This window comes from Amaranthus tricolor, chromosome 1, assembly GCF_026212465.1.
Source record: "Amaranthus tricolor cultivar Red isolate AtriRed21 chromosome 1, ASM2621246v1, whole genome shotgun sequence".
Taxonomy (NCBI): Eukaryota; Viridiplantae; Streptophyta; class Magnoliopsida; order Caryophyllales; family Amaranthaceae; genus Amaranthus; species Amaranthus tricolor.
The window spans coordinates 45039189-45065204 of record NC_080047.1 but is presented as its reverse complement, the minus strand read 5'-3'; the positions used below and the strand labels follow the sequence as shown (position 1 = coordinate 45065204).

At 35.6% G+C, this 26016-nt stretch overlaps 2 protein-coding genes across 5 annotated transcripts in view; both read left to right on the top strand.

Moving 5' to 3' along the window:
• Positions 1 to 2425: 2425 nt before the first annotated feature.
• On the top strand, positions 2426 to 6019 carry LOC130814362 (uncharacterized). The gene is made up of 4 exons (XM_057680477.1): positions 2426 to 3094; positions 4736 to 4827; positions 5122 to 5240; positions 5618 to 6019. The coding sequence occupies exons 1-4, from the start codon at positions 2794 to 2796 to the stop codon at positions 5694 to 5696; spliced, it is 591 nt and encodes a 196-aa protein (XP_057536460.1). The 5' UTR covers positions 2426 to 2793; the 3' UTR covers positions 5697 to 6019.
• Positions 6020 to 16989: 10970 nt separating this feature from the next.
• Positions 16990 to 26016, top strand: part of LOC130814334 (protein PUTATIVE RECOMBINATION INITIATION DEFECT 1) — a 10819-nt gene continuing 1792 nt past the window's right edge. The window contains exons 1-7 of one of the 4 annotated variants that reach the window (XM_057680457.1): positions 16990 to 17598; positions 21711 to 21817; positions 21910 to 22085; positions 23417 to 23728; positions 23946 to 24906; positions 24999 to 25695; positions 25782 to 26016. The exon at positions 25782 to 26016 is cut by the window's right edge and continues 46 nt beyond it. In XM_057680457.1, the coding sequence (XP_057536440.1) occupies positions 17137 to 17598; positions 21711 to 21817; positions 21910 to 22085; positions 23417 to 23728; positions 23946 to 24906; positions 24999 to 25695; positions 25782 to 26016 (2950 nt within the window). In that variant the 5' untranslated portion in view covers positions 16990 to 17136. Of the gene's footprint in view, positions 17599 to 18948; positions 21367 to 21710; positions 21818 to 21909; positions 22086 to 23416; positions 23729 to 23945; positions 24907 to 24998; positions 25696 to 25781 lie in introns of those variants that run through there. The other 3 variants (XM_057680476.1, XM_057680472.1, XM_057680464.1) reach the window with 3 other exon arrangements.

Here is a 26016-nt window from a genome sequence, read left to right as displayed (position 1 = left end):
TGCCTATAATGAAACACAACATTGGTGCAATATTGTTAACTTTGATGAAATACCAACACACTGCAAAGCCTTTATATCTTCCATATCTACTCTCTCTGAACCAGCAACCTACCTTGAGGCTGCTCAACACCCTGAATGGGTTCAGGCAATGAAGAAAGAAATAGAAGCACTCAATAAAAACCACACTTGGGAAGTCACAGACTTGCCTAAAGGTAAGAAAGCCATTGGATGTAAGTGGGTTTACAAAGTGAAACTTAAGAGGGATGGAACTTTGGAGAGATACAAAGCAAGGCTTGTGGCAAAAGGATTCACACAAAAGTTTGGCGTGGACTATGCAGAAACCTTCTCCCCTGTAGTGAAAATGGCTACCATTAGATGCCTTCTTGCCATAGCCTCTGGCAAACAATGGCCCTTGTATCAACTTGACATCAACAATGCATTCTTACATGGCTCTCTTGATACAGAAGTATACATGCGTATGCCTCCTGGTATTCCTAATCCAGAACAAAAAGTATGCAAGCTACTCAAGTCCCTCTATGGGTTAAAACAAGCTAGTAGGCAATGGTTTGCAAAACTTACTATTGAATTACAACACAAACACTTTATACAAAGCAAGAATGATTATTCTTTATTCATATATAATGATAATGTGGATTTGTGTGTTGTTGCAGTTTATGTAGATGACATTATTCTTACAGGTACCAACACAACCATCCTAAATGACCTCAAAAATCACCTACACAAAGTCTTCAGCATCAAGGATTTGGGAGATTTGAATTATTTCCTTGGCATTGAAGTCTCAAGGATAAATGAAGGAATCATCTTAACACAAAGAAAGTTCACCAAGGAGCTCCTTGAAAGCTGTGAGATGGATCTTTCTAAGACAGCCAAAACTCCTCTTCCAGTTAACATCAAATTAGCAGCAGATCAAGGAGATTTCTATCATAATCCTGCTCTGTACAGATGCATAGTGGGCAAGTTAAATTTCCTCACACATACCAGACCAGACATTGCTTTTGGGGTACAAACTCTCAGTCAATTCCTCCAAAGTCCAAGAATTCAGCATGCAAAGGCCCTTTCACATATGTTAAGATACATAGCTGGCTCTATAGGTCAAGGAATCCTTCTTCAATCCAGTAATGAACTAACTCTCCAAGGGTTCTCAGATTCAGATTGGGCCTCTTGCCCAAACACAAGAAGGTCTATCACAGGATACATCATGCTTTTGGGGAAAAGTCCTATCTCATGGAAATCAAAGAAACAATCCACTGTTTCTCGATCATCCTCTGAAGCAGAGTACAGAGCTATAGCCTCAGCAGCCTCAGAAATAACATGGCTTGTACGTCTATTGTCTGAACTGGGGATTCAACACTTACAACCTGTCAAGTTGTGTTGTGACAATCAATCAGCAATCCACTTAGGAAAGAATCCAGTCCACCATGAAAGGACGAAACACATTGAATTGGATTGCCACTTCACTAGGGAAAAAGTCATGGAAGGATTATTGAAGCTTCTCTATGTCCCTACTTCTGATCAGCTTGCTGACCTTCTGACCAAATCTCTTCCATCTCCACAACTCCACAAGTTAATGTCCAAGCTGAGTGTTCAATCTGTTGATTACCCACCAGCTTGAGGGGGGGTATTACTGATATGTGTATTTTGTGTTTTGGTCCATGGGCTGGCCCTCTTGTTTTGGCCCATACTCTTTTCCCTCTTCTTTTCCTCTCCTGTATATATATGCTTGTATGCCTCCTATTTCAGATAAGAATTTTTAATCAATCAAATAAAAAAGGAAGAATTCAATCCTGTAGCTTTGCTCTTCTTCTTCCCATCTTCAAGAACCATTTCTCAGAAATCTGAGAAATGTTACAAGGTGAAAGTGAGAAAGTTTTATTTCTATATATAAGATAAGAACAATAGAATAATTCTATAATATAGAATAAAAATTACAAGTGGAATGGAAAACAAAACAGAAATAAGATTCAAGTCAATCACTCTTGAAACGAAACACATCCCGCAGTAAATAAACGTAACTCGGTTGGTTAGGCGGTTCACTCAAAATAAATTGTTGTTTTAACTAAAAGAGTTAGAGTTATAGATAATTTGAGAATTCCAATTCGAATCAACTAATTCGACATATTTTCCACATTCATAAGGAGTCCGTCTATGTTTCTACTTTATGAATATGATATTTTTTGGGCATTTTTAATAATATCAAGTGTTATTCCTATTTTTAATAATATCAAGTGTTATATATATATATATATATATATATATATATATATATATATATATATATATATATATATATATATATATATATATATATATATATATATATATATATATATAAAAGTAGCTCTCACAAATTTCAAGGACTTCTCCCACTAGAATTTTCCCCGTGGATTCATTATAATAAGGCTTTAAGTGTTGTGAGAAGATTAAACAATAATCAAACTCCATGCAATAAGGGTCCCACCACACCTCTCAAATCTGCCGAGTAAGCTACTCATTTGATCAAGTTATAATGACATTTAAGTTTTCTTAATTCATAAGCATGATGATTTTGGTAAAGGATCACTCCATATCAAAAAGAAAAACTTCTAATGTTGACAATTTACCATTTCCAAATGATGTGACAGTAAAAAGCATTTCACAAGATACAAAAATGGTATCTTGATAGGAAATAATGGATTCGTGGCAAAATCTAAATGGGAAGCCAAAGGCCAAGGGCTGGAAAAGAACCCAAGTGTAAAGATCTCATTGAAATAGAATGACATTAAAGTCAATATAATGCGGTCCCCCAGAAACCAAATTCAGATTCAGCCCCTAAATCAGTTTTATATGTTCATACATCAGAATTCTCTAGAGAATAAGCAGAGAGAAAGAAATATGGAAGAGTTAGCAAAAGAGCCAGAGATGAAGCAAAAGAATAAGGTAATGATAGCAATAGATGGGAGTGATAGTAGCAGCTATGCTCTGAAATGGGCTTTGCAAAATCTAGATGACACCCTTAAATCTCATGGTGTCATTCTATTTACTGCCATTTCTGCTGATTACAGTGGCGTTTTTTCTGGAAGTGTTGGCTCTGTTCGTAAGTTCTCTCTTTGCGTACCTCGCTTTCTCTTATGTTTGATGAACTTTATGAAAATTTATGCTCACACCATATCATAGTTAGGGCACTAGTCCTCAACAGAAAAAGTTAGAATTCCGAAGTATTGGTGTTCCGGCTGTGGAGAGAACAATCAACACTCTCAACAATGATGAAGAGAATGCCTTTTAGTATTCACAATGTATATGACCTATTGGGGAGGTCTGAGTTGCTTTGTAACAAATGAGCGTCGGAGAGGGGTCCTCCGATGATTAAGTCAGTAAGGATACCGGGAAAGTTGCTGTAAAGAACTAGAGCTATCTCGTATGAGAGAACAATGCTTGGGATTCAGTGTAAAAAGATACGTTCCCTTTGGTGATGCATGACATGTATATTTATAGTGGTAGGCCTTAGGTGAGGTTCCCAAATTCCTAATGGTAGTTTAGGCTTTTGAATCTTTTTAGGGATCAGTGGAGGGAGAAATAGAATATCTCGTAAGTCTATGTGGCGTTTGGTGATTGGCTGATTTTTATACCATGGTTTCCACTCTTTGTCTTTTAGTACACTTTTCTAGGTAGGATACGAGGTAGATGTGGTGCCTTGTCTTATACAAGTGTTGATAGCTTTTTTGAGTGTAGCTGCAGTTGTCTCCTGCCACATCATCGTTTTCGTTGTTGTCATTCTGCAGGGTTAACTACCCTGCAGGTATTTATATTCTTTTGTCATGCTTCTGCTGCCTCTGTGAATCCTATTGTCTAGACTCTTAGCTAAGGAGCAGGTTTAATCCTCCAGGGAGCTAAGTTGTCCTTTCCAAAGAGCCAAGACCTCTGAGGGCTCCTGATTGTTTTGTCCTGTCCTTTGTTCATATTGTCCTGCCGTTTGTTCATAGTAATAATTAAAGTTTCTTCTCTTTCAGGGTCTTAGGATCAGGGATCATATATTCCAGCACATACAACTAGCATATGAAATATAAGATTTATCTAAAGATTAGTATATGTTCGGGTTTTAGTTTATAACAACCATGAACAATGTTTTTTTTTTTGGAAGGTACCATGAACAATGTACTATTGACAAAAATATTTGATTCACTTTTATTTGTTATGAAGGCCCCACATAGAAGAAAGTTGATTAATAAAGTTAAGATAATATAATATTATAGACTTATTAAAGTTTCATATTAGGTTTGTCTTTAGGCCACCAAAATATCAAAAATAAACCTGGTCATATTTGGTTGTAAAAATTTCAAATGAACCGATAGTATGTAGATAATACAAAGTGTAAAAAAATCGTGTTTAGACTAGTAGAAAAGACTCTTGGCTGATATGGAAATACAACAAGCTCATCCTATGATTGCATCATCATGAATGTAAAAACATCTACCAACCTGATAATATCTGCATTATAAAGGTGTAAACAAATCGCATTTTAAACTGGTTTATTGATATCTCATGGTCTTGTCGATATTTGACACTTTGTTAGTGCATCACTTTGAGTCTTCGACAATTATTGCAATTGCGACCTAAAACACATTTTTACACTATGAACATAAAACAGTAAGACAATGGAAATTATATTCATACAAAACCGTATTAATAAAAATCATAGAAGTATAATTTATACAGTTTTTGTCATGTATTTATGCAGCTCTGGACCTGGTAGATTCAATGGAAAGTGATCAGAAAACATTTGCAGCTTCTCTATTAGCAAAAGCAAAGGATGATTGTGCAAAACATGGGGTATGAACATTAACCATAAATTATGGAGTATTTGTCAATGTGTTGAAGGTTCTCACTGCTCTGTTCATTCTATTTTGAACATCTCATAACATGCATTTATCGAAAATTATATTGAATGGAGTTGAAGAATTCATGTGGACAACCATTAAAACCGATCTATTGGATCATGTAGAGTCTAAAAGACTCTGAATTTTTGGGATTAAGGCTTTGGCATTTTGGCATTGTTGTTGCTATGTGGTTGCCATAGCGTGCAGTTATTATATTATCAGTTTCTTATCATTGAACGTAACGCAGATTGAAGCTGAGACAGTTTCACTGACAGGCAGCCCAAAAGCTGTGATATGTGAAGCAGTGCAAAAATTTCATTGCCAATTACTTGTCATGGGCAGTCGTTGTCAGGGACGTATCAAAAGGTTTGCCTAAAACTAAATATCTTCTTTAGTGGAATTTTCAGGGCATCTACTGTTTTTGTTAGGTTCTACCCTCCCAAGCCCCAGGAAATTTATCGGAAGATGCTAAAAAAGTGCTTCATTTCTGAAAGTTTAAGAGCAATGAATGGCATCTTTATAGTGTCATATTGCACTGAACTATGTGTGTTTTAACACTACCCTAGGAAGAGTAAACTTTAACACTGGTACTTGTGAAAATACAAGGCAAAATAGCTCCATTAAAGCCCTTACGGTTCTGCAATGCGAAATTTGAATTTCTCTCAAGACAACACTTCAGTAGATGTACAAATGTACCTTTTGTTCGAGAATTTAATGATCTTAGTTTCAAATTTTAATTGCAGGGCTGTCCTAGGAAGTGTCAGCGACTACTGCGTGCACCATGCTAAGTGTCCTGTTCTTGTTGTAAGGCAATCAGACTGAAGAAATTCTTTAATTGCAGTTCTGTATAGAGAAGAAAATACGTGTGCAACATGAATAACACTACTCTTCTTGTAAATTACTAGGTGTGTGCTAATTACTACTTTGTAATACAAAACAATGTTATGTCTAGGTCAGGGGTCGCTCAAGTGGTTTCAGCTACCCCTCGATACCATCTCCACTTAGGGTCTCACGGGTTTCTGAGATAAAATCCTCCCAAAGTTCTGTATGGCTTGGCCTTTGGGCAAGTCCTGGGAGAGGGCAGCCTAAAGGATTCTTGTATTGCTGTACCCCAAAAATTAATATTACATTTTTGTAACATTATGATATTGAAAGTGTCTGTCATGCCAAGAGCTGATCAGTATGTTAGATAGACAAGAGATTTAATGCGATAAGGGCATCTGTTCTACTTTGTCAGGCATATAGCATGCGGCAAAAATGCGGAGAAGGAATGGTGATGTGAACTATCAAGAACTTTCAGCACATCAAACTATAGGACACTTCCAAGACAAAGCATGAATACAACACTTCACTATAGCATCTTCAGATTCTTTTTCTTCTTTTTTCACTTTTTGAAATATTCTTTTTACATGCACTTCCGAAGCAGTGGAATAAGACTACAAATACAACGTCAACAATGCAAAAGCCTTGATGCTCACTGAAACCCGAACTTTATTCTTCAAATGTTCACATTTGGAAAACAATTATATTTTCTCGCTAATCTCACATTAACTAGCAGTTAGTAGAATCCTTCAAACTAGACAACAATCAAAGAAAACCAAATCCCCAAAATGTCAAATATTTCATCCATAATTCTCTACAAACATAACACTTCTCATTGTAATGGGAAAGTTCTAAATCCTTTTTAACTCAAGGAAGTCATGTATTTATCTCATTCTCATCTCAATTTAAAAATGTTGCTTCAACTACTTGAGATATAGCTTCCAGATATTAGGAATCGTCTACACTACCAACATAAAGCACCTTTGGTACAACTAAAATCAAGAAGGCATCATCAATAGTAACAAGAGGTAACTCCTAGTCTCCTACCACCATTAACAAGGGTAACAAAAATTTGTCCCAACTCCTAAGATTGTCCACCATCAAATCCTCAAGAATATTGCAAAGCATCTCCCACATCCCATTTTGTGAAGGTTTTTAAGTTTACTGTGACCAAAGGTCCAAAATGCAGGCCGAATCAACTGGGAAGCAGTCCGCATAAGTGATACTGCAGAAAACGTTTCGCGACGGAAATTATATTTTACACTATGCTCTTAAGCTAATTATAATTTAACAATCTAAGCGGTGTCCATTTCAGATATTTTTTCAAAAAAATAACCTAATAGTACAATTAATTTCAACTTCTCAGCACAATCAGGTTAATCACAATTGAAGTGCGTTTACAAAACAGATTATGCCATTGCAAACATAAAGAAACCCGAAAAAATTCAATACATGGAGATGAAAATCGATTGTATAGTTCAGAATTCCAGGGAAATTGGGATGATCAGCAATTTTCGAAATCAAATTTGTACCTCTCAAGAGTAGTAGACAATGAAGAAATCAGATAGAAATTACAAACTTCGGTGAAATTGTTGCTTAATCCAGTAATTGACTTATACAATCGATTCCTTTACCCCAGTAATTGAATTAACTAAAAAAGGGGCCAATTTATTTGTAGGATGCTCCATGTTTTGCTTAATAGGTAGGAGCAAATAAAGTGATGAAGCCATTGCACACGAAAGAAATTTCAATTCAAGACCGGGAAAGGATGTTAAGTGACCCCATATTCCTCTGTACCATTAAACTTGCCCTAATCTTTTTATGAAAAATTTGTAAATAACACTACCAATTATTGTCTGGGTCAAGTTCTAACGGAGAACTAAGCTTATAGGTGAATCGTAAAAACCGATCTACATGATAAAAAATTGTTACTTTCAAACATAAAATGTGTTACTTTTGGAAAAAAAATATTACCTTTTTTTTAAAGAAGTTGTTACTTTTTAGAAAAAAGTATTACTCTCAGAAAAATTTTCAAAAATCAAATTATACAAAGTAATACGTTTTTTCCGAAAAGTAACACTTTTTTTATGTAAAAAGTAACACAGATTTGTGAGTTTTATTCAGAATTTTTTTTGAAAGTAACACTTTGAAAAGTATCATCTTTTTTAACAAAAAAGTAACACTTTTTTGCCTAAAAATAACACCTTTGTAATAGAAAAGTAACGTTTTTTTGTCAGATAGATTGATTCTCACGGTTCTCATATAAGGATGGTTCTCACGAGAACTTCTTCCATTGACTCAACATATCATCGATCATTATTTAATCCTATGTACTCCTAGTATTGGGATACTAACTTTATATACCCTAACTATTACTTATTGACTCAAAATACCCTCAAAATATGGTTGGAATTAATGTCCATGTGTTCAAGGTTAAAGTATTTTGATACTTGGGCTTGGGGTATGCAGAATTAAATAATGATTAGGAAATTTTAAGTCAATGAGAAATAATAGAGAGTATTATTTATAAGTATTCCATTTTTATTTGCTATGGTGCTATTTGGTTATAACTATTTCCTTTTAAATTCTAGATTTTAATTATAAAATTATAAATTAAAAATTTTAAAATGACAAGGTTTAAAGGTTATTTCCAAATTCTTAACATTAACTAAGTTTAAAAATATGGTGAAATTGATTTAAATTCGAATTAATTTTTTTGTTTGTCAAACACTAAATTTGAGCTAATTTCAAATTCCAAATAAAAATAGGAATATCACATACACAGAGACTTTCCACTTTACATCAATTGTCCTATTTGCTTTTATGCTATATCAATACATTAATTGAATTATAAATATTTCTAACTATGCATAATTAAAAAATATAAAAAAATTAATACTAATAAAATTTACATTGAAAGAAGTCAAATAAGATCATATTTGACTATATTTTGACATCTAGATCAAAAATAAAATACAAATAAAAAGTTATTGATGAATTGTGTCAAAAAATCAAATGAGACAATTGGTGTGAATTGAGAGAGTATTAATCTATACATTGAGAAAAATATAAAAATACAAGTAAATAATAAAAAATGAGTAATTGAGATATTATCAGAATAAGTTTGTGAATCAATAATCATATTAAAAGAAGAGAATGAACGTAAAGTAAGTGAGAAAAACTAAAATAAAATGTGGTACATTTTCATAAGGTCAGAAGAATTAGCGATACCCCTTTCAATTTCTTACATCTTAATTCATTGATTTTTATGATCAAAGTTCCAAAATATAAAACTGATCTATAAATACTAAATCTATGTGAATTATGTCACAAAAATACTATTATCGATTAATTTACCTTATTATTAATTTCTTATCTCCTTATCATCGATTAACCATAATGCAAATAAGAACAACAATTTTAATTTGATCGAATAAATTAATATGGGTAGGAAAAAAAAACATAAACAACATACATACCTAAATTTACCATAGAAGATTGGATTTCTTGAAATAGAATTGTTGAAAGTTATCAAGCTAAAAGTAGTCATAGGGCAACTCTCCTTTGGCATGTTTTTTTTTTTTTTTTTTGCATCAACATCAATATATATGACCCATCACATGCCAATGGAGATTTGCCCTAAAACTAATCTGCTTGTTTATGATAACAACTTCATTCTTGATCTCTTGCAAACTCATCAAATATTTATGTTACGTCCTTCTTTAACCTTTAATTCACAAAACTTCTTACAACTGTTATATGAATCGAAAAAAATTTAATATAGATTTAGTACACAGTATTTTTATTGTGCACTATATGATATGCTCTTCAATCTACATTGTTCACTCCATTAACTCATATTTTCTATGTTTAAAGAAGATATACATTATTTTTATGCGCACTAAGTCCATACAAGACCTACCTAACAACCCTGATTCCACTCACAATAACATATATCCCAACATTTTTGTAATATACCCCTCATGTTTTCAATCATTCAAGAACAAGAAATCCCTATATATATGTATGTAGGGATGCCTCTAATGTGTATGGTTGACCATATACTATACTCCTATAAATCACAATATGATAGCAAAGAAAGTTGGCATATCCTATAAATATACTAAATATGCTTATTCAAATTTCTTCTTTCTTCTATCTTGTACCTTTTGATAACTCTTGCCATCATGGCATCATATATGTAGCCAATTACAACAAGAATATGTCTTCATCTTTAATCTTAAGTTCTTTTCAAAGATACTTGTAAAATGAATATGTGAAAAAAAATGAGGATATGCTCTTTTGCGTGGCATCTATGTGGCATATTATAGGCATATGCATGATATACAAATTACAGTTGTCCCTTTTATATATTTTGCCTTGTTCTTACATATAGTACATAGGACTTTAAATAAATTAATATTAATAAAATTAATTTTATTTTAAAAGTATAACCTTTCTCTCTTTTACTTTTAGTAAGATTTTAACAGTGACTTATCTTTTAAAGATTTTAACTTTTAACTGGATTTGTTTTTAAAGATTTTTTTGAAGGATAACTTGGTAATGGGACCATTTTTGATTTTTTATAAATTAATATTTATTTTATATTTATAATATAATTAAAAGTTAACTTATTCTTTCTTTCATTTTCTTCCTTCTTGATTCTTCATTAAAATGCTTGGTGAACTCAAAATTTTTTTCCTTTCACTTTCTTCCTTGATTGAGATATAATCACCAAAATTCAAACAAATAATTATAATAATGGTGAGAAGATAATTAAGATGGTTTTTTTTTTTCAATCGATAGATAAATTATTGGAATTATTATAATGGTAATATAAATAATCACATAAGTATAATTAAAGCGAATAATATGTGAATAACAGATTTGAAATGTGTTTTTTTAAATCAACCAAGAAAAGAAAATTAAGATAAGAGTGGTACCAAGAACATCACTCAAACCTTAAAAAATCCCGTCTAGACTCTAGACTCAAACCTTAAAGATTCAGACAAACAATAAAGAAATCAACTGAGAAATTAACGTGGTTCACTATCAATGTGATAGCTACATCCATCGGCATCGAGAATAAACTTTTCACTATAAATCGGGAGACAACAATGGCTCTCCAAGCTTTTTCTCTCTTAGTTTTTCCCCCACTTTGTGTTTCATGCATCATTCTCTAATTCTAGTTACAAGAAGGGTTTATATAGTATGCCACTTAATAAAAAGAAATTAGGTTAACAAGTACAAAGAAATCGGCCCAAAAACTAAGTAACCGTCAAAAGAACGTGTGAAAACTGAAAACCGTAAAAGTCGCCAAGTAGGTCGCGGCCCGCAACCTACCTGTTTTCCAAAACAGTAGCTTTTCCATCAGAAACTAGCGACACGCGACCAAATGTACGGCACGCGACCTGAGCGTCTTCCAATCCAGTAGCTACTCCGCGCTCTTCGACCCAACTCTTGATTTCATCTCAAAACCCGATCTTAGACTCGGTTCGAGTCACAAAATCCCAACAATTTATTTATTTGATTTAATTAATTATTAATTTCCGAAATCATTATACGCTCAAAATGACAACAAGTCCTCACAAATAATGCCGCTTAGGATCTTGTACCATCTTTCCCCACTCCTAACCTAATTGGATATGTATGTGGGTGTTTAGGATAATCTGAGATCAACACGACATTATGACTCGACACAAAACTCGTTTTGTTGTACGGGGTTTTTAGCAACATGAAGACCTTGACTATTGTGACACTTTTAGTCCTATAGTCAAGCCCGTCGCCATTCGCCTTCGTCGCCAATTGTCTACACTATCCAACCATCGAGCTTTATTGATCCATAAAATTTAGTGTTCATTCGGGCCATCGACTCGGTTTTAGTTCAGGCATTTTAGGTCCGGTTAAAATTAGATATGTGTCCACATTGATTTTTATATCATTGTAAATGAATTTTAGAAGTCAAGTGAAAGTCGAGTCGGTTATCAAAAGTCGGGTTAATTTTGAACACTTCTACGCAAAAAAACCCACTCATCTTTGCACACTTTGCAAAGCTCTTAACAACTTAAAACAAGCTCCTCTAGCTTGGTACAATTAACTTAAACATCTTCTCATAAACTTCGGCAACGCCATATCCAGCTCTTCCCTTTTCATTTTCACGAACGAAGCCACCATGGGAATTTTTTTTTTATCTTAAAAAAAAAAATAATTCCCATTGAATTTTGTGAAGAAGGAAGAATGATTTAAAACATTCTGGAAAAGAGCAAAAATCCTTTTTGTGTTTTATTTCTTTTTGAAAAGACTTATTTATATTACATCAGAAAAGAGTATTCTAGAGTACTCATTAAGATGATATTTGTTGTCCTATGTGTACAAGCTTATTCTAAGAATATTATTGTGTGTACAAGCTTATTCTGAGAATATTATTTCAATACCCCCCCTCAAGTTGGAGCATGAGAGTCGAAAATGCCCAACTTGGAAAGAAGTAGATCAAACTGTGATTTGCCGAGAGCCTTTGTGAAAATGTCCGCCAATTGTGATGTAGTCGACACATGAGTAGGAGAAATTAAGCCATCAATGATTGCATCGCGAACAAAGTGACAATCCACCTCAATGTGCTTTGTTCGTTCATGAAAAACAGGATTCTTTGCAATATGTAAAGCAGATTCACTATCGCAGAACAATTTTATTGCTTTAGGATGATGAACACCCAAACTTAACAACAAACCTTTTAGCCACTTCAGTTCGCATGTGATTGCAGCCATTGATCGATATTCGGCTTCAGCTGAAGAGCGAGATACTGTATGTTGTTTCTTTGTTTTCCAACAAATAGGAGATTGTCCTAGAAAAACAAGCCAACCTGTCAATGAGCGACGAGTGAGAGGACATGCAGCCCAATCCGAATCACACCAGCCTTCCAAGGTTAGCTCACTATCCGCACGCAACAGAATACCCTGACCGGGAGTACCCTTTAAATAGCGTACCACTCGGAGAGCTGCTTCCCAATGCTCAAGACGAGGCTCCTGCATAAACTGAGATAAGATATGAACGGAATAGGCAAGATCCGGGCGAGTGACTGCGAGATATATCAAACGCCCCACTAGCCGACGGTAAGCCTCAGGCTCTTTCATATATTCTCCATTAGCAAAAGCAAGCCTGTGATTTTGTTCGATAGGAATCCCAACTGGCTTTGCCCCTAATAAACCTGTTTCAGAAATAATATCTAGTGTGTACTTACGTTGGCATAAGAACAAACCAGATGAATTACGAGCAACCTCGATTCCTAAAAAATATTTGAGACCACCAAGATCTTTCATTTTGAAACAATCACTAAGATAGGTTTTAAAAAGTGTAAGTGTAGCGGAATTATTCCCAGAAATAATAAGATCATCTACATAGACTAAGACATTAATTTGATCGATGCCTTTAGTATAAGTGAAAAGAGAATAATCGGAATATGATTGAAGAAAGCCATACTTTTTCAAGGCGAACACTAATTTTGCAAACCAACAACGTGGAGCTTGTTTTAAACCATACAGAGATTTGCGCAATCGACATACCAAAGACGGATCTGAACACTCAAAACCAGGAGGTAATTTCATGTAAACTTCTTCATGAAGATCACCATGCAAGAAAGCATTATGAACATCCATTTGATGTAATTCCCAGTTCTTTGAAGCTGCTATTGCGAGAAAAGCACGAACTGTTGTCATTTTGGCAACTGGAGCGAATGTTTCAGTGTAATCAATTCCTGCTTGTTGATGATTACCCAAAACAACTAACCGTGACTTAAGCCGCTCAACATTACCGTTTGACAAATATTTAGTTTTGTAAACCCACTGACTACCTAGAGGACGTTTCCCGGGAGGAAGATGCTCCAAGGTCCATGTACCATTGTCCTCTAAAGCGCGTATTTCAGCCTGCATAGATTTACGCCACTCCGCATACTTCATTGCCTCCTTAAAAGATTTTGGATCTTTACCTTTAATAATAGCTGCAAGAAATGTACGATAATTCGTAGAAAAATTGTCACAATTTATGTAATGTGCTAAAGGATATGGTGTACCTGAGGAGTGATTGGAAGAAGGAGAGACGGAGGACGGACTATTAGCAAAAACCATATGAGTCACAAAATCCCGATATAAAACATTCGGGAATTTGTCACGAAACCCACGACCCAAAAGAGCAGGAGGCGGTTGATCAGATGTAACAAGTGCAGGAGTAGAGGAAGCACTATTAGGCTGCTGTATGTGAGGAGACCCAGCTTCCGTTGGTGACTCAGCAAGAGGAACAGAAGAACATGACTGAATTGGAAGAGTTGACCCAGTGTTTGTCAAAGGCTCAATGGAACTACCAGATTCGTCATGCCCATTTGGAACAGATAAAATCTCATTTTCACTTACTTCAGAATGAAAATCCTCATAAATTGGCAGATTATATTCAATAAAATCGTGATGCACATCATGATTATCATTACTTTTATACTGAACATCGTGATATGGAAACGTATCCTCAACAAATTTCACATCTCTTGAAACCAAAAAATCTTGCGTGTCAAGATCAAATAATTTCCAACCTTTCTTTCCATAAGGATAGCCCACAAAGATACACTTACGACTTCGACTAGCAAACTTGTCACCATTAGTCTTTTGATTATGAGCAAAACACAAACACCCAAAGACTCTAATAGCATCAAAGGACGGAGGTTTATGAAATAAGATTTCAAATGGTGTTTTATTATGTAAGAGAGGAGTAGGTGTGCGATTAATTAAGTGGGCCGCAGCTAAAACACATTCACCCCAAAAAAAAATAGGCAAGTGTGCTTGAAACCTTAAAGCTCTTGCGACATTCAAGATATGTTTATGTTTGCGCTCAACTTTCCCATTTTGTTGTGGTGTACCAACACAAGATGTTTGGAATAAAATGCCAGTGGTACTAAAATAATCGAGCAAACAATTAAACTCTGTCCCATTATCACTTTGTACCACCTTAATTGTTTGTGAGAATTGTCGATCAACCAAAGCAACAAAAGACATAAACACACGAAAAATATCCAATTTGTCAACTAACAAATATATCCACACAGCTCTTGAATAGTCATCAACAATAGTTAAAAAATATCGAGCACCACATGATGAAATATGACGATATGGACCCCATAAATCGATATGAATTTTTTCAAAGATTCGAGATGTTTTATTATTACTTATGAAAAATTTGTCTCTAGGATGTTTAGCATGCATACAAACTTCACACCTTGATTGTAAACTATCTTTTGTATTTTGTACATGAGGAATCATCTTAACTATTTTTTCAGAAGGATGTCCTAGTCGACGATGCCACAATTCCAAACTCGATGTTGCGGCAATAATAGAGGCACACGTGGAAGCTTTGGGTTTGCTAAAATAGTATAGTCCGTCTTTTCTAACTCCCATTCCAATCAGCTCCTTCATGGGGTCCTGTATAGCACAAATAAGAGAAGTAAATTGGACAGTTGTCTGTAATTTGTCATTAAGTTGAGAAACAGAGAGTAAATTGCAACTCAAATTCGGAACATAAAGAACACCGATGAGAGTAATTTTATCCGATAAACAAACGGAGCCAACCAATGTAGCAATGACTTGTTCGCCATTCGGCAAACCTACTGGACACTCAAATGGATGAGTATCAAACAACCAGGCCAATTCCCCGGTGACATGATGTGTAGCACCGGTATCAATAATCCACGATGTCATATCAAATTTACCATTAAGACGATTATCGGGAACATTAGTGTTACCAATAACCTCAGAAATTGCCTTCCATTGTTCGGCAGTGAAAGTCTGTCCAAAAGCAGAGATGGATGGAATGATGGTGGAACTACTACTAGCAGCATTAGCACGCGGTTGTCCTTTGCCACGACTGGATGTTTTCTTCCCAGCAAACCAACTATCTGGATAACCAACAGACTCATAGCAATGACTAGAATCATGCCCTCGCTTTTTGCAATGACCACAAGTAGTATTAGCCCAACAACGAGAGGCTTCATGACCAAGTTTATTACATTTAGAACATAGTGGTCGCTCAGAAGAACCACGAACCCGAACTGCCTCTGTATGAACAGCAAAGCCAAGAACATCTGGCGGTTTATGATTAACCTCGAGCCTTGACGTTCGCACTCGTTCTTCTTGAGTGACTAACTGGTAAGCACGATCAAGACTGGGTAAAGGGTCTTGCGAAAGTATTTGGGTTCGTAAAGGCCCATAAAAATCGGAATTTAATCCCATTAAAAATTCATGTAATTGATTTTGCTCTCGACGTTTTTCATGTAAACAACCACAATTGCAAGAGGAAATAGAGCATGAGATTAGAGGTTCATGATGATCCAATTCTTGCCATAAAGAGTGAAGTTTACCGTAATAAATCGAGACGGGCATCTCCTTTGATTGTTCACACTTAGCGATTGAAGATTTCAATTGTTGAATTCGCGGACCGTTAGTTTGAGCATATCTTTGTTTAAGATGATCCCAAAACGGCTTGGCCTCCCGAAATTTGGATAAAGAAGAGCGTATTTCAGGAGCAATGGTATTCGAGATCCAAGAAATTAGCATAGCATTAATGGCCGTCCAGTCTGACCGGGTGCATGGTGGCGAAGGTGTAGTGATGGTGCCATCCAAGAACTCGAATTTACGGCGAGCTTCAAGGGCCATTTGAATGTCAGCTGCCCAAGAATCGTAATTATCGGACTGCAATCGGGTTGGAGTGATAAAGTCGCCCGGTCTATCTTGGGAACCAAGATAATAGGGAGAATTGGGTTTGATTTCCGGTGGTGGCGGCGGTGGCGGTGGAGTAGTGCCCGCCATTGAAGAAGAGAAGAGGAAGGAAGAAAGCTAGCCTGATACCATGTGAAGAAGGAAGAATGATTTAAAACATTCTGGAAAAGAGCAAAAATCCTTTTTGTGTTTTATTTCTTTTTGAAAAGACTTATTTATATTACATCAGAAAAGAGTATTCTAGAGTACTCATTAAGATGATATTTGTTGTCCTATGTGTACAAGCTTATTCTAAGAATATTATTGTGTGTACAAGCTTATTCTGAGAATATTATTTCAATAAATTTGCATCATTTGTCATTTTGGTCAGTCCCACTTAATTTGCATCATACTCATTTTTGGACAATGGCTGACTACTTTCTTTCAATCTCATCCACACATTTTAACTATCTTTTAATGTCATCCACACAATTCATTCTCTCTCTTTATTTATTACCACTTTCTTAAAAATACATCAATTCTTTGTTAATGCAATTCAAAGAGGAAGGAGTAGGATGGAGTATCCATACGAAAATGGTATTTAGAAAATTAAATTACGATTACTTTCTCTCCGTCCCTCATTATAATTGGCGCCTTAAGTTCGAATTTTGCCGTTTCTATTCGATCTGTTTCACCTCTATTGTTGAAAAATGGCAGAAATGAACAACTACGAAGAACTTTATTCACTCGAATCAAACCCATCGCCATTGTCTACATCACTGCCATTATCATGTAATCAAGGTCATCGTTCTTCTCTCATCTTGAAAACCGAAGAAGGAGGTTATATTTGCTTAATCTGCTTCATAAACCTCATTTCAAACCCTGATTCTCCGACTTTCCATGTCTCCTACGCTATCTCTCAGCTTTATCACGCCATTTCTCAACCTTCCTTTCTATCTCCTTTGTTATCCTTCCATTTTCATATAATTCTTTCTCCACTTGTTTATTCTCTTTCGTCTTTCGATGACGAACAAATTGCTAAACAGGTTATTGATGTTGTTTCTCAACTTTCTGATTCTGGTGGTTTTTCGGTGTCCGGAGATTTTGTTGCCAAAATCGCTGATGTTTTGACGTCTGGTGAACTCACTTGGAGTCGTCGGCAAGTTTATTCGGTGAGTGTATGTGTTTTTATTGAATTTTGAGGGATTAAGTATTCGATGTTTGTTATTTATGAGGCTGAAGCCGATTTAACTGCACAATTAGGTCTTTAATATTTGGGAACTATTCTGTTAATTTTATATTTTCGAATTATTGGAGAAATGTATGATCAAACCGTGTGAATTTGGTGTAGATTTCAGAAACTTACTGATGAATTTTGCTTGAATTACTATCTTATACTGTGTTAAATTTTGATCATGTAAGTTAGGATTTAGTTGATGATTTGACCGATTGTTTGATGTCAATAATAGCAGAATTTCTATTAAAGCTATGCTAAATACTACTCGGTTAATGAACTGATTACAAATACTTCTATATGAAAATTTTTCCTGCGACATTGGACGAAATTACAAGAAAAAAGAGAGAGCACTTTGATATATCTCTCATTTAGCTGATGGTCATTATGATGGATGCAAATTTTGTTAAATAGATAAATTTTCCTTTAGATTTGTGTCACTTCAAGTGTTGTCGCTACTCATTAGTGTTTTTAGTTCGTAGAATGTTGTTTTGTGTTTGTAAATGCAGTAATAAACTGTGTCCAGGAATCACGCAAGTTAAAAAAAAGATCTTCATAGAAAAATGAGCTTTATTGTCTAGACTCGGAAACTCATATTTGAGACAGTACGTGTTCGAGTGTCAAATTCGACTAAATTAGAAAAATGTTATACTTATGGCTCAAAATAAAGTGTTCAAGTATCCTATTTATGTTTGAGCGTTGAGAATCAGCCATGGGTATTTTGAGATAAAATGAAAGTTCGTGAAAGAATGTGACTTGAAGGTTTGTTACTCTTTGTCATGATGTTACATGAAATGTAGTGTAGATGAATTTGGACTCAAAAATTAGGTATAACAACTTCGTTGCTAAACCTTGGGCATGTTTTTGATTGGTGGTAAGTACACTCCAAGACTTGGCAAGCTGCACCATGCACAAGGTACAAGTTAATGTTTTAAGTTGGGATTAGCCTTGATCACCAAGGGATATTATACATACTACAGCTGGTAGATGCTTTGGGTGCAAAGGGGGAACCAATGGACCATGCGAAAGGAAGAGTACTTGAGCCAGAAGCTATCAGGGTCAGGGAATCGAGCAGGCTTCTTGCTTGAACAAGCAACATAGTCAGAAGCTCATCAGTTGTTGCTTTGTAATATTTGTGCCCTAGTTTTCCCTTACCAGTATATATGTTCTAGTGTTGTACGTAAGGTGTAGAGCCAAGCAATATGCTTGAGCCTTCCATATTCTATCCATACCACACTTATAATCTCTACTCATGTTTAGCTTTCTCACAAAAACTCATGCTTCAACTTGTATTGAGCTTTTAGGTCTTTTATCCTTTAAAGACAAAATGAATACACTAGCTTAAAATGGTGAATATTGCCCATTAATGGTGACCACCTTAATTTATAGTGTTAATGTTTGCATTAGTTTTTTCATGCTTAAACTCACCTTAATACTTGCAAATAGCCTTATTTTATTAGTGCACTTTCAAGTCACGATCTTTAATCTTTCTTGGCACCTTTAGGCTACGCTTCCACTCTCGTCAGGCCTCGTTAAGTCTCTAATAGTTGGGGTATACAACAAGATCAATTATCAACTACAGCCGTGAAGTTTATTCATTTTAGAATAAATAGCCTCAAAGTTTTTTTTACAAACAACAGTCTTCAAATTATCAAACACGACATCGATACAACCACTTTACCGGATGACCTGCTAAATAACCGTTGACCAAGGTAAATGATCCTTTGACTTTCAAATTAAATTCACTAATCTAACCTGATTACTCAATTACCCTAATTAAACCCTTCTTCACCAACTTCTCTCTGCCTATCACCGTCCTTCTCCCACCCCAACACCACCATCACCACCATCAAAATTCCTCCTTTAATAACAATCCATCAAAGATTCATGGTCATGTTCAAGCTCAATTATTAAATTAATGAGCAAAATCAAGCTTTTGTTGAGTTAGATTTGTTCTTTGAGTCTCATCTCATTTACACCACTAAATGTAATAGTTTTATACGTTGAATTTCTTGATAGTTGACTTGAGGATTCAGAGGTAAAAACCTTCATTTCCAATGTCATTTTATATCCCTTAATATTAATATAAAAACGGTCTAGAGTGGGAAGCTGGGGAGATTAGGTTGTGCGATAAGCAGGCCCAATTTCCAGAGAATTGATTTTCGGTCTAGGCGGATTCTCGGACGGTGGCCGGCGGTTCTCAGGCGAAATGAGAGGACGAGGAGGAAGGAGGGGGTGTCGTGGTGGCAGAGGTACCCCCAATTCCAAGCAAGTAGCATAAGTAGAAGGAGTGGGTCTAGGGCTTCAATGGAGGCCCAAACAACTGCAGATCTGAACGTCCATGGTGAAGAAGGTCAACAAACTGAAGGAGTACAGCAGAATGAGGATGGGGACGTTCGAAGCCTATACAATAGTATAAAGAAGATGGTGGATGAATTAGGGAAAAAAAGGTGGTGAGCAAAATAAAGTGAGTAATGAGGCAAGTTCATCGATTCAATTGGACCACTCAATTTCATCCCCTGCTGCTAACCTTCAGAATTAGAATACTTATTGATTTTACAAAATATTGATATCATTTATTCTGATACTGATATTATCAACTACCAAGAGTAACTTCAATCTAAAAAGCACAGTTAAGATTGAAGTATTTGGAAACTAATTGTGTGCTCTTTCAATGGCCAGTATTCAGCTTGTTCATGAACTCACCTTTGATTGGGTTGTTATTAATTAAGGAGGGGTCCCAATGGTGGTGTTGGGGTGGGGGAAGGGTGGTATTGGGGAGGGGCAGAGAGAAGCTGGGGAAGAAGGGTTTAATTGGGGTTAATTGGATAATTAGGTTAGATTAATGAATTTAATTTGAAAGTCAATGGTCATCTACCTTGGTCAATGGTCATTTAGCAGGTCATCCGACAAAGTGGCTGTATCGATGTCATGTTTGATAACTTGAAGTCTTTTGTTTGTGAAAAAAAAAAAACTTTGAGGCTATTTATTTTAAAATGATTAAACTTTAAGGCCGTAGTTGATAGTTAATCCTTTTTAGTTTAATATAAGAAAATTTGAGGCTAGAAAGCATTAAAATGAATCAAGCATATTTTAAGGGCTTAGAATTGAGGACAATTCTTTTTTTTTAAGGAGGGATTGAACTAGGTTTGCTTGGTTCAAGTCCTATTTCATTATAAGAAGCTTACCGGAAAAGAATGTGTTGATGAAAAATAAAAATAGAAGCCTACATCATGTTAGCTGGTGTGGTGGATAAGTGCAGCAAGGATAAAAGTTGTTCGTCAATGCAGGATCAAAGTTCAAGCCTCCAGTTAAAAGACACATGCAGCCTCACACGATTACATGAGTATTAGCCTTGTTATGTAATTAGTTCTAGCTTTTTGTTTGTTAAATAAACTCCAAGATGTTAGGAGTTAGTTAGGAGGTTGTTAGGATATGCTTATCTTTCTACGTTCTCCTATATAAGGAGGTCCTTGGATCATTTGTAAAGTAGCTTTTGGATGATTAAAAATAACATTCTAAGAGATTAGAATTATAGAGAGAGGTGTTCTCTTTCAAGGGGAATTGCAGGTGCATATTCCTAACCTATAATTCTTCCTTTGTGAGTGAAGCAAAAAGCGATCATAGTAAAATCCCGTGAAGATCAAGGTGAGCGAAGCCTTTATTGAGAGTGTGGGGATAAGGGATTCTTGGTGACTAAAATCATGTGAGTTTTTATCTAAGATCAGTATAATCTGATCATATCCATACATTTTCATGCAATATTTATTCAGGGTCCACTAAATTCTTGCATTCAATCATCTAGATTGGATACTTGGATTCATTTGCCTAATTCTTGGGTCCAACTCGGTGCAGGGTAACAATGGTTTTGAGCCTATTGTATAACAGTTGTTGGTTACAATAATGTGTAAAAACATGCTCATATTAGAAGCGTAACAATATCATCATTACTCTCTTTCCTTTAGATAGACATTAATATTGGGACTTGAAACCAGTGAAAAAACACTTGCATTTGGACTCACTGGTGTTGTGTGTTCTCTATACATGTAGCTACACTGCCTGGGGGTTCTTTTGACACGTCAGGAAGATACTTATGCTTGTATCAAATATAAATCTGGCCTGATCAACAACCTAATTATGGGTCTTAAGTTGCCGAGGTATTAGCTGAAGCAAAATCAGAGCACTCTTTTAGTGTTGCGCATTGAATACTGGTTCTTAATGTATTATTGCTATGCTGGCACAAATGCAGCGATGATATTCGAGGCGAAATCATGTTTGTCTTGTACAAGATATGTATAGTTCAACATTCAAGTAAAGATGATGAAGGTGCTGATGTATTGTTCGAGTATTGTTCCATAATCTTGCGTCTATCATTGGATGCACTGATGAAGACTCAGAGGGATGATGTTCGCTTGAACTGCTTAGGTTTGTCTCTAATTTCTGAAAACCATTTGTACCTTATACAATAGCTTTTCAGCTTTGTGCACTGTGCCATACCTGTAGAACTATCCTGGTGGATCACTTGAATTTGCTTTATTAGTTTTGCAATTAGATGGAGTATGGCCTTCTACTTACCCAATCTTACTTCATAGTGATTGTTCAAGTATACAAATGTTTAGCTTAGTGAGTTGCAATGTCTAATGGTTAGCAGTTTAAACATGACATTGATAATTTTACGTTGAGAAAAGGTCAAAAAGAGGAAAGCATTTTTCCAAGTAAAAACTTGTATAGGATCATTAGTTAGAAAACTTTGCAAGGCATAATCTTTTGAGTAATCATTGGGATTCCTCTTTGTCTTGTGAAGGCTTAAACTGGGTCTGCTATCTGGGCTAGCTAGCTGGGTGCTGACTTTGGGAGATTCATGCTATTATTTTTTGGGAAATTCCACATGGTAGCATCTGATTTTCATAAAATGCCAGTGATAGCACTTTTGTAAGATTTTTCCACATGGTAGCATCCAGTTTATGCACTATCTAACTGCCGTAGCATTTTCCGTTAAATTCTTGTTAATTTTCGGTAATTCATTATTTTGTAATGATTTTTCCACATGATAGCATCCAATTTTTGCTCTCAAATGTTTAATTCACCATTTTAACTTTTAATTCACCAATTAATTTGCCAACACACTTAAATGTTGTAACAACTAAGTAGATATGTATTAGTGCTTGAAATGCACCTTTTGAACTTTTGAAATGTACCTTTTGAATTATAAAATGCGCCTTTTGAATTATTTATTAGTGTTTGTAATGCACTTTTGAACTTTATAATGCCAATACTTTAAATAAAAATAAAATTGTTACAGCATTTAAGGACGTTGATAAATTAATCGGTGAATTAAAAGTTAAAATGGTGAATTAAACATTTGAGAGCAAAAATTGGATGTTATCATGTGGAAAAATCTTACAAAATGATCAATCAAACAGAAATTAACAAGAATTATACTGGATGCTATCATGTGGAAAAATCTTACAAAATGATGAATTAAACAGAAATTAACAAGAATTTAACGGTAAATACTACGGCAGTTAGATAGTGCATAAATTGGATGCTACCGTGTGGAAAAATCTTACAAAAGTGTTACCATTTCATGAAAACCGGATGCTACCATGTGGAATTTCCCTTTTTCATGAAGGGGAGTTTTACCTTTTGTCTTTAAGTTGTGGTATCCTGAAACATATGGGATATAAGAACCACAAGAATGTTTTTGTCTTACAATTTTAAACTGCATTCAAGTGATGGTTGATGTACCTGTGTAGCACTTCTAAAGGCGTTGGGTCAAAGAGGATACCTCTCAAATGCCTTTTCAAGCGAATTCAATATGATGGATACATGTGAAGCTGATAACTTTATGCAAACTTCCAATGGTGAATTTTACGAAGTGTCTTTGACTAGATTGTTTGCCGAGGCCATTAAATCTCCATTGCTCTCTCCTGATAGTCAAGTTCAGAGTTCTACGTTGGACTTCATTATACACTGTTTGTCATGTGGCGCCTGTTCACTCAAACAGATTCAACTCTTGGTGGAAGAAAATCTTGCAGACTACATATTTGAAATACTGAGGCTATCAGGTGATAAATTGCCCAATATGCTCGTGATTTTTATGCCACATGTACTAATATTTAATAAGCGCCTGCATGATGTGTGCATTCTTTATCCTTTCCAGATATCCCACCCTTGTGGTTATTGGCCACCTATCACAAACATTCTAGCATGAATATTTCTAGTAAGATGCATGTTGCAAGCTACATAATGATATACTCACATTTCAATTTCTACTACGCACAGAATACACGGACCAAATTATTAGCTCATGTGTTCAAATTCTTGATGTCTTATCAACGGCCGAACACACCTTCAGGCAAAGGCTTGCCCTTGGATTCTCTGCTGTGGTTTCTGTTCTGCCTCAAATAACTGAAGTACCTTTTCATCCTATTCAACCTAAGATGCTAAAGCTCATTTTAGATGGCATCTCTAGCTCACCCGGAGTTGTATCTGCAAAACTTGAGGAAGCAATAAGTAGTTCCTTGGTGCTAATGCTAAAGAGATATGCTGCTGGAGAGATTGGCATGCTTTCTGAAACATTCATTACCATTTGTTCCATTTTTGTTTCTCTTGTTAAATGTCCTTCTGCTAGCGGTTCTTCAACACGGATGCCTATAATCTTAGAAGCATCCAAGCATGCAGTTTTGGCCTCATTGAGCATAGATGACTTGGACAGCTATCAACATCTGCATTCTTTAGCTCTGTTAAAAGAGGCATTCTTATTGATTCGTGAAACCAGCTCTTCATGTAATAGTACAGAAATACAAATGAGACAAACTATTCTAGAAATATGTCGGAAGCATATAGTACCTTGGTTTATAACAGAAATTAATGCATTGGAAGAGGATATTATTTTGGGGATACTGGAGACCTTGCACTTTATATTGTTACATTCTCAATATGATCAAACCCTGCAACTCACGCATACTCTACTTTCGGTCTCTTGGTTTAGCTTGTCTTTTAGATGCTTAGGCCTTTATCCAACAGAAAAGATGAAATTGAGGGTGTACCTGATGTTAAGTACAATTATGGATAATATTCTTGGTAATGATTCCGGTGATTCCATTAGAGCAGTAGCATCTACTCTGCCTACGGATCCTGTTGATCTTTTGTTTCTTCTTGCACAAAAGAGCAACTTAGAGCTGTCGTCTTGCCACACCGCTGTACTACAAATACTATATGTCAGCTCTTTATTTGATGAAATGCAAGTGTCTAACCATACCTCATTTTTCTGATATATGGTGCTGCTCTATATATTTCCTAATTTGACTTTCTGGTTTTCCCCATCTTTCTCAGGCTTGCAGACAAGAAGCTAGTTTTGACTTCTCTGGAGCAATATATGCTTGTCAATAGCAGCCACTTGCTTTCTAGAGCTGCTGCCTCAACCGATATAGTCCATTTGCTGAATGTTTATGCTCTATGTAGAAGCATGACCAAGATGAACGACCAAATTTGTTGTAATTTAGAAGCTGAAATGATTTTCTTCCTGGTCTTGGAGCGAGATTGGGATTTATCATCTTTTGACATTCACCCATCTTCACTAAAATGGCTGTTTCAACAGGAGAAAATCAGCAAAGTGTTGTCTAACCAGATCCTCAAACTCTGCAGAAATAGTTGCTCTAATGGAACCCAAGCGAACGATAGGATTGTCAATTTTCTTAATATAGCACATTTAGCCACTGTGGGAGACAACCTTTTGCCAAAACTGTTGGTTCTTTTGCTCAAACAACTTGCTGGGGAAGATATGTCGCTCGGGGATGTGATATCATTACTTCATTTTGTATCATCAATTATCAATATTTTTCCACATGCTTCAGATCAGCTCTGCACAAATGGGATGGGCTATGCAGTTCAAATTCTTTGTTCAAAGCTATTATGTCCTTCCTCGCTAGAGAATTGCCTGATTTTTTTGCAATTTATCTTCATCACTTTACAATCTGTGCAGTCTCAGGCACTCATGGATGATGAAGCTTGGTTAGCAGTTGTTATGAAGGTAGTCATGTTTCTTGCTCTCCAGATTGTAGAGTACAGATAAAAGTATTAATGAATTTATATTTTTTTCCTCTGCTGTTCAAGCAGTTGCTGGATTCTTTTCCTTCAAATATGACAGCCAACGAGTTGACAGAAGAGCACCTCTTAGTATTTTGTATCCTTTCATTGGTTTTGCATCATTCTACTCAGGGGGCACTAGTAGAAACTGCTAAATTCATACTTCTGAATCCTTCATTAGCTCTTGTAATGCAAGGCACATTTGATGCGCTCTGGTCAACTGGTTCTGCTTCTGTTGAACACGAAGATGAAGCATGCACTGATC

What these genes read in the sequence shown, in the direction of transcription:
- LOC130814362 (XM_057680477.1), top strand. Translation starts at nt 2,794, where the DNA reads ATGCGGTCCCCCAGAAACCAAATTCAGATTCAGCCCCTAAATCAGTTT. An exon ending in TGGAAGTGTTGGCTCTGTTC is followed by an intron (nt 3,095 to 4,735) that starts GTAAGTTCTCTC and finishes GTATTTATGCAG; the next exon opens with CTCTGGACCTGGTAGATTCA. An exon ending in TGTCAGGGACGTATCAAAAG is followed by an intron (nt 5,241 to 5,617) that starts GTTTGCCTAAAA and finishes TTTTAATTGCAG; the next exon opens with GGCTGTCCTAGGAAGTGTCA.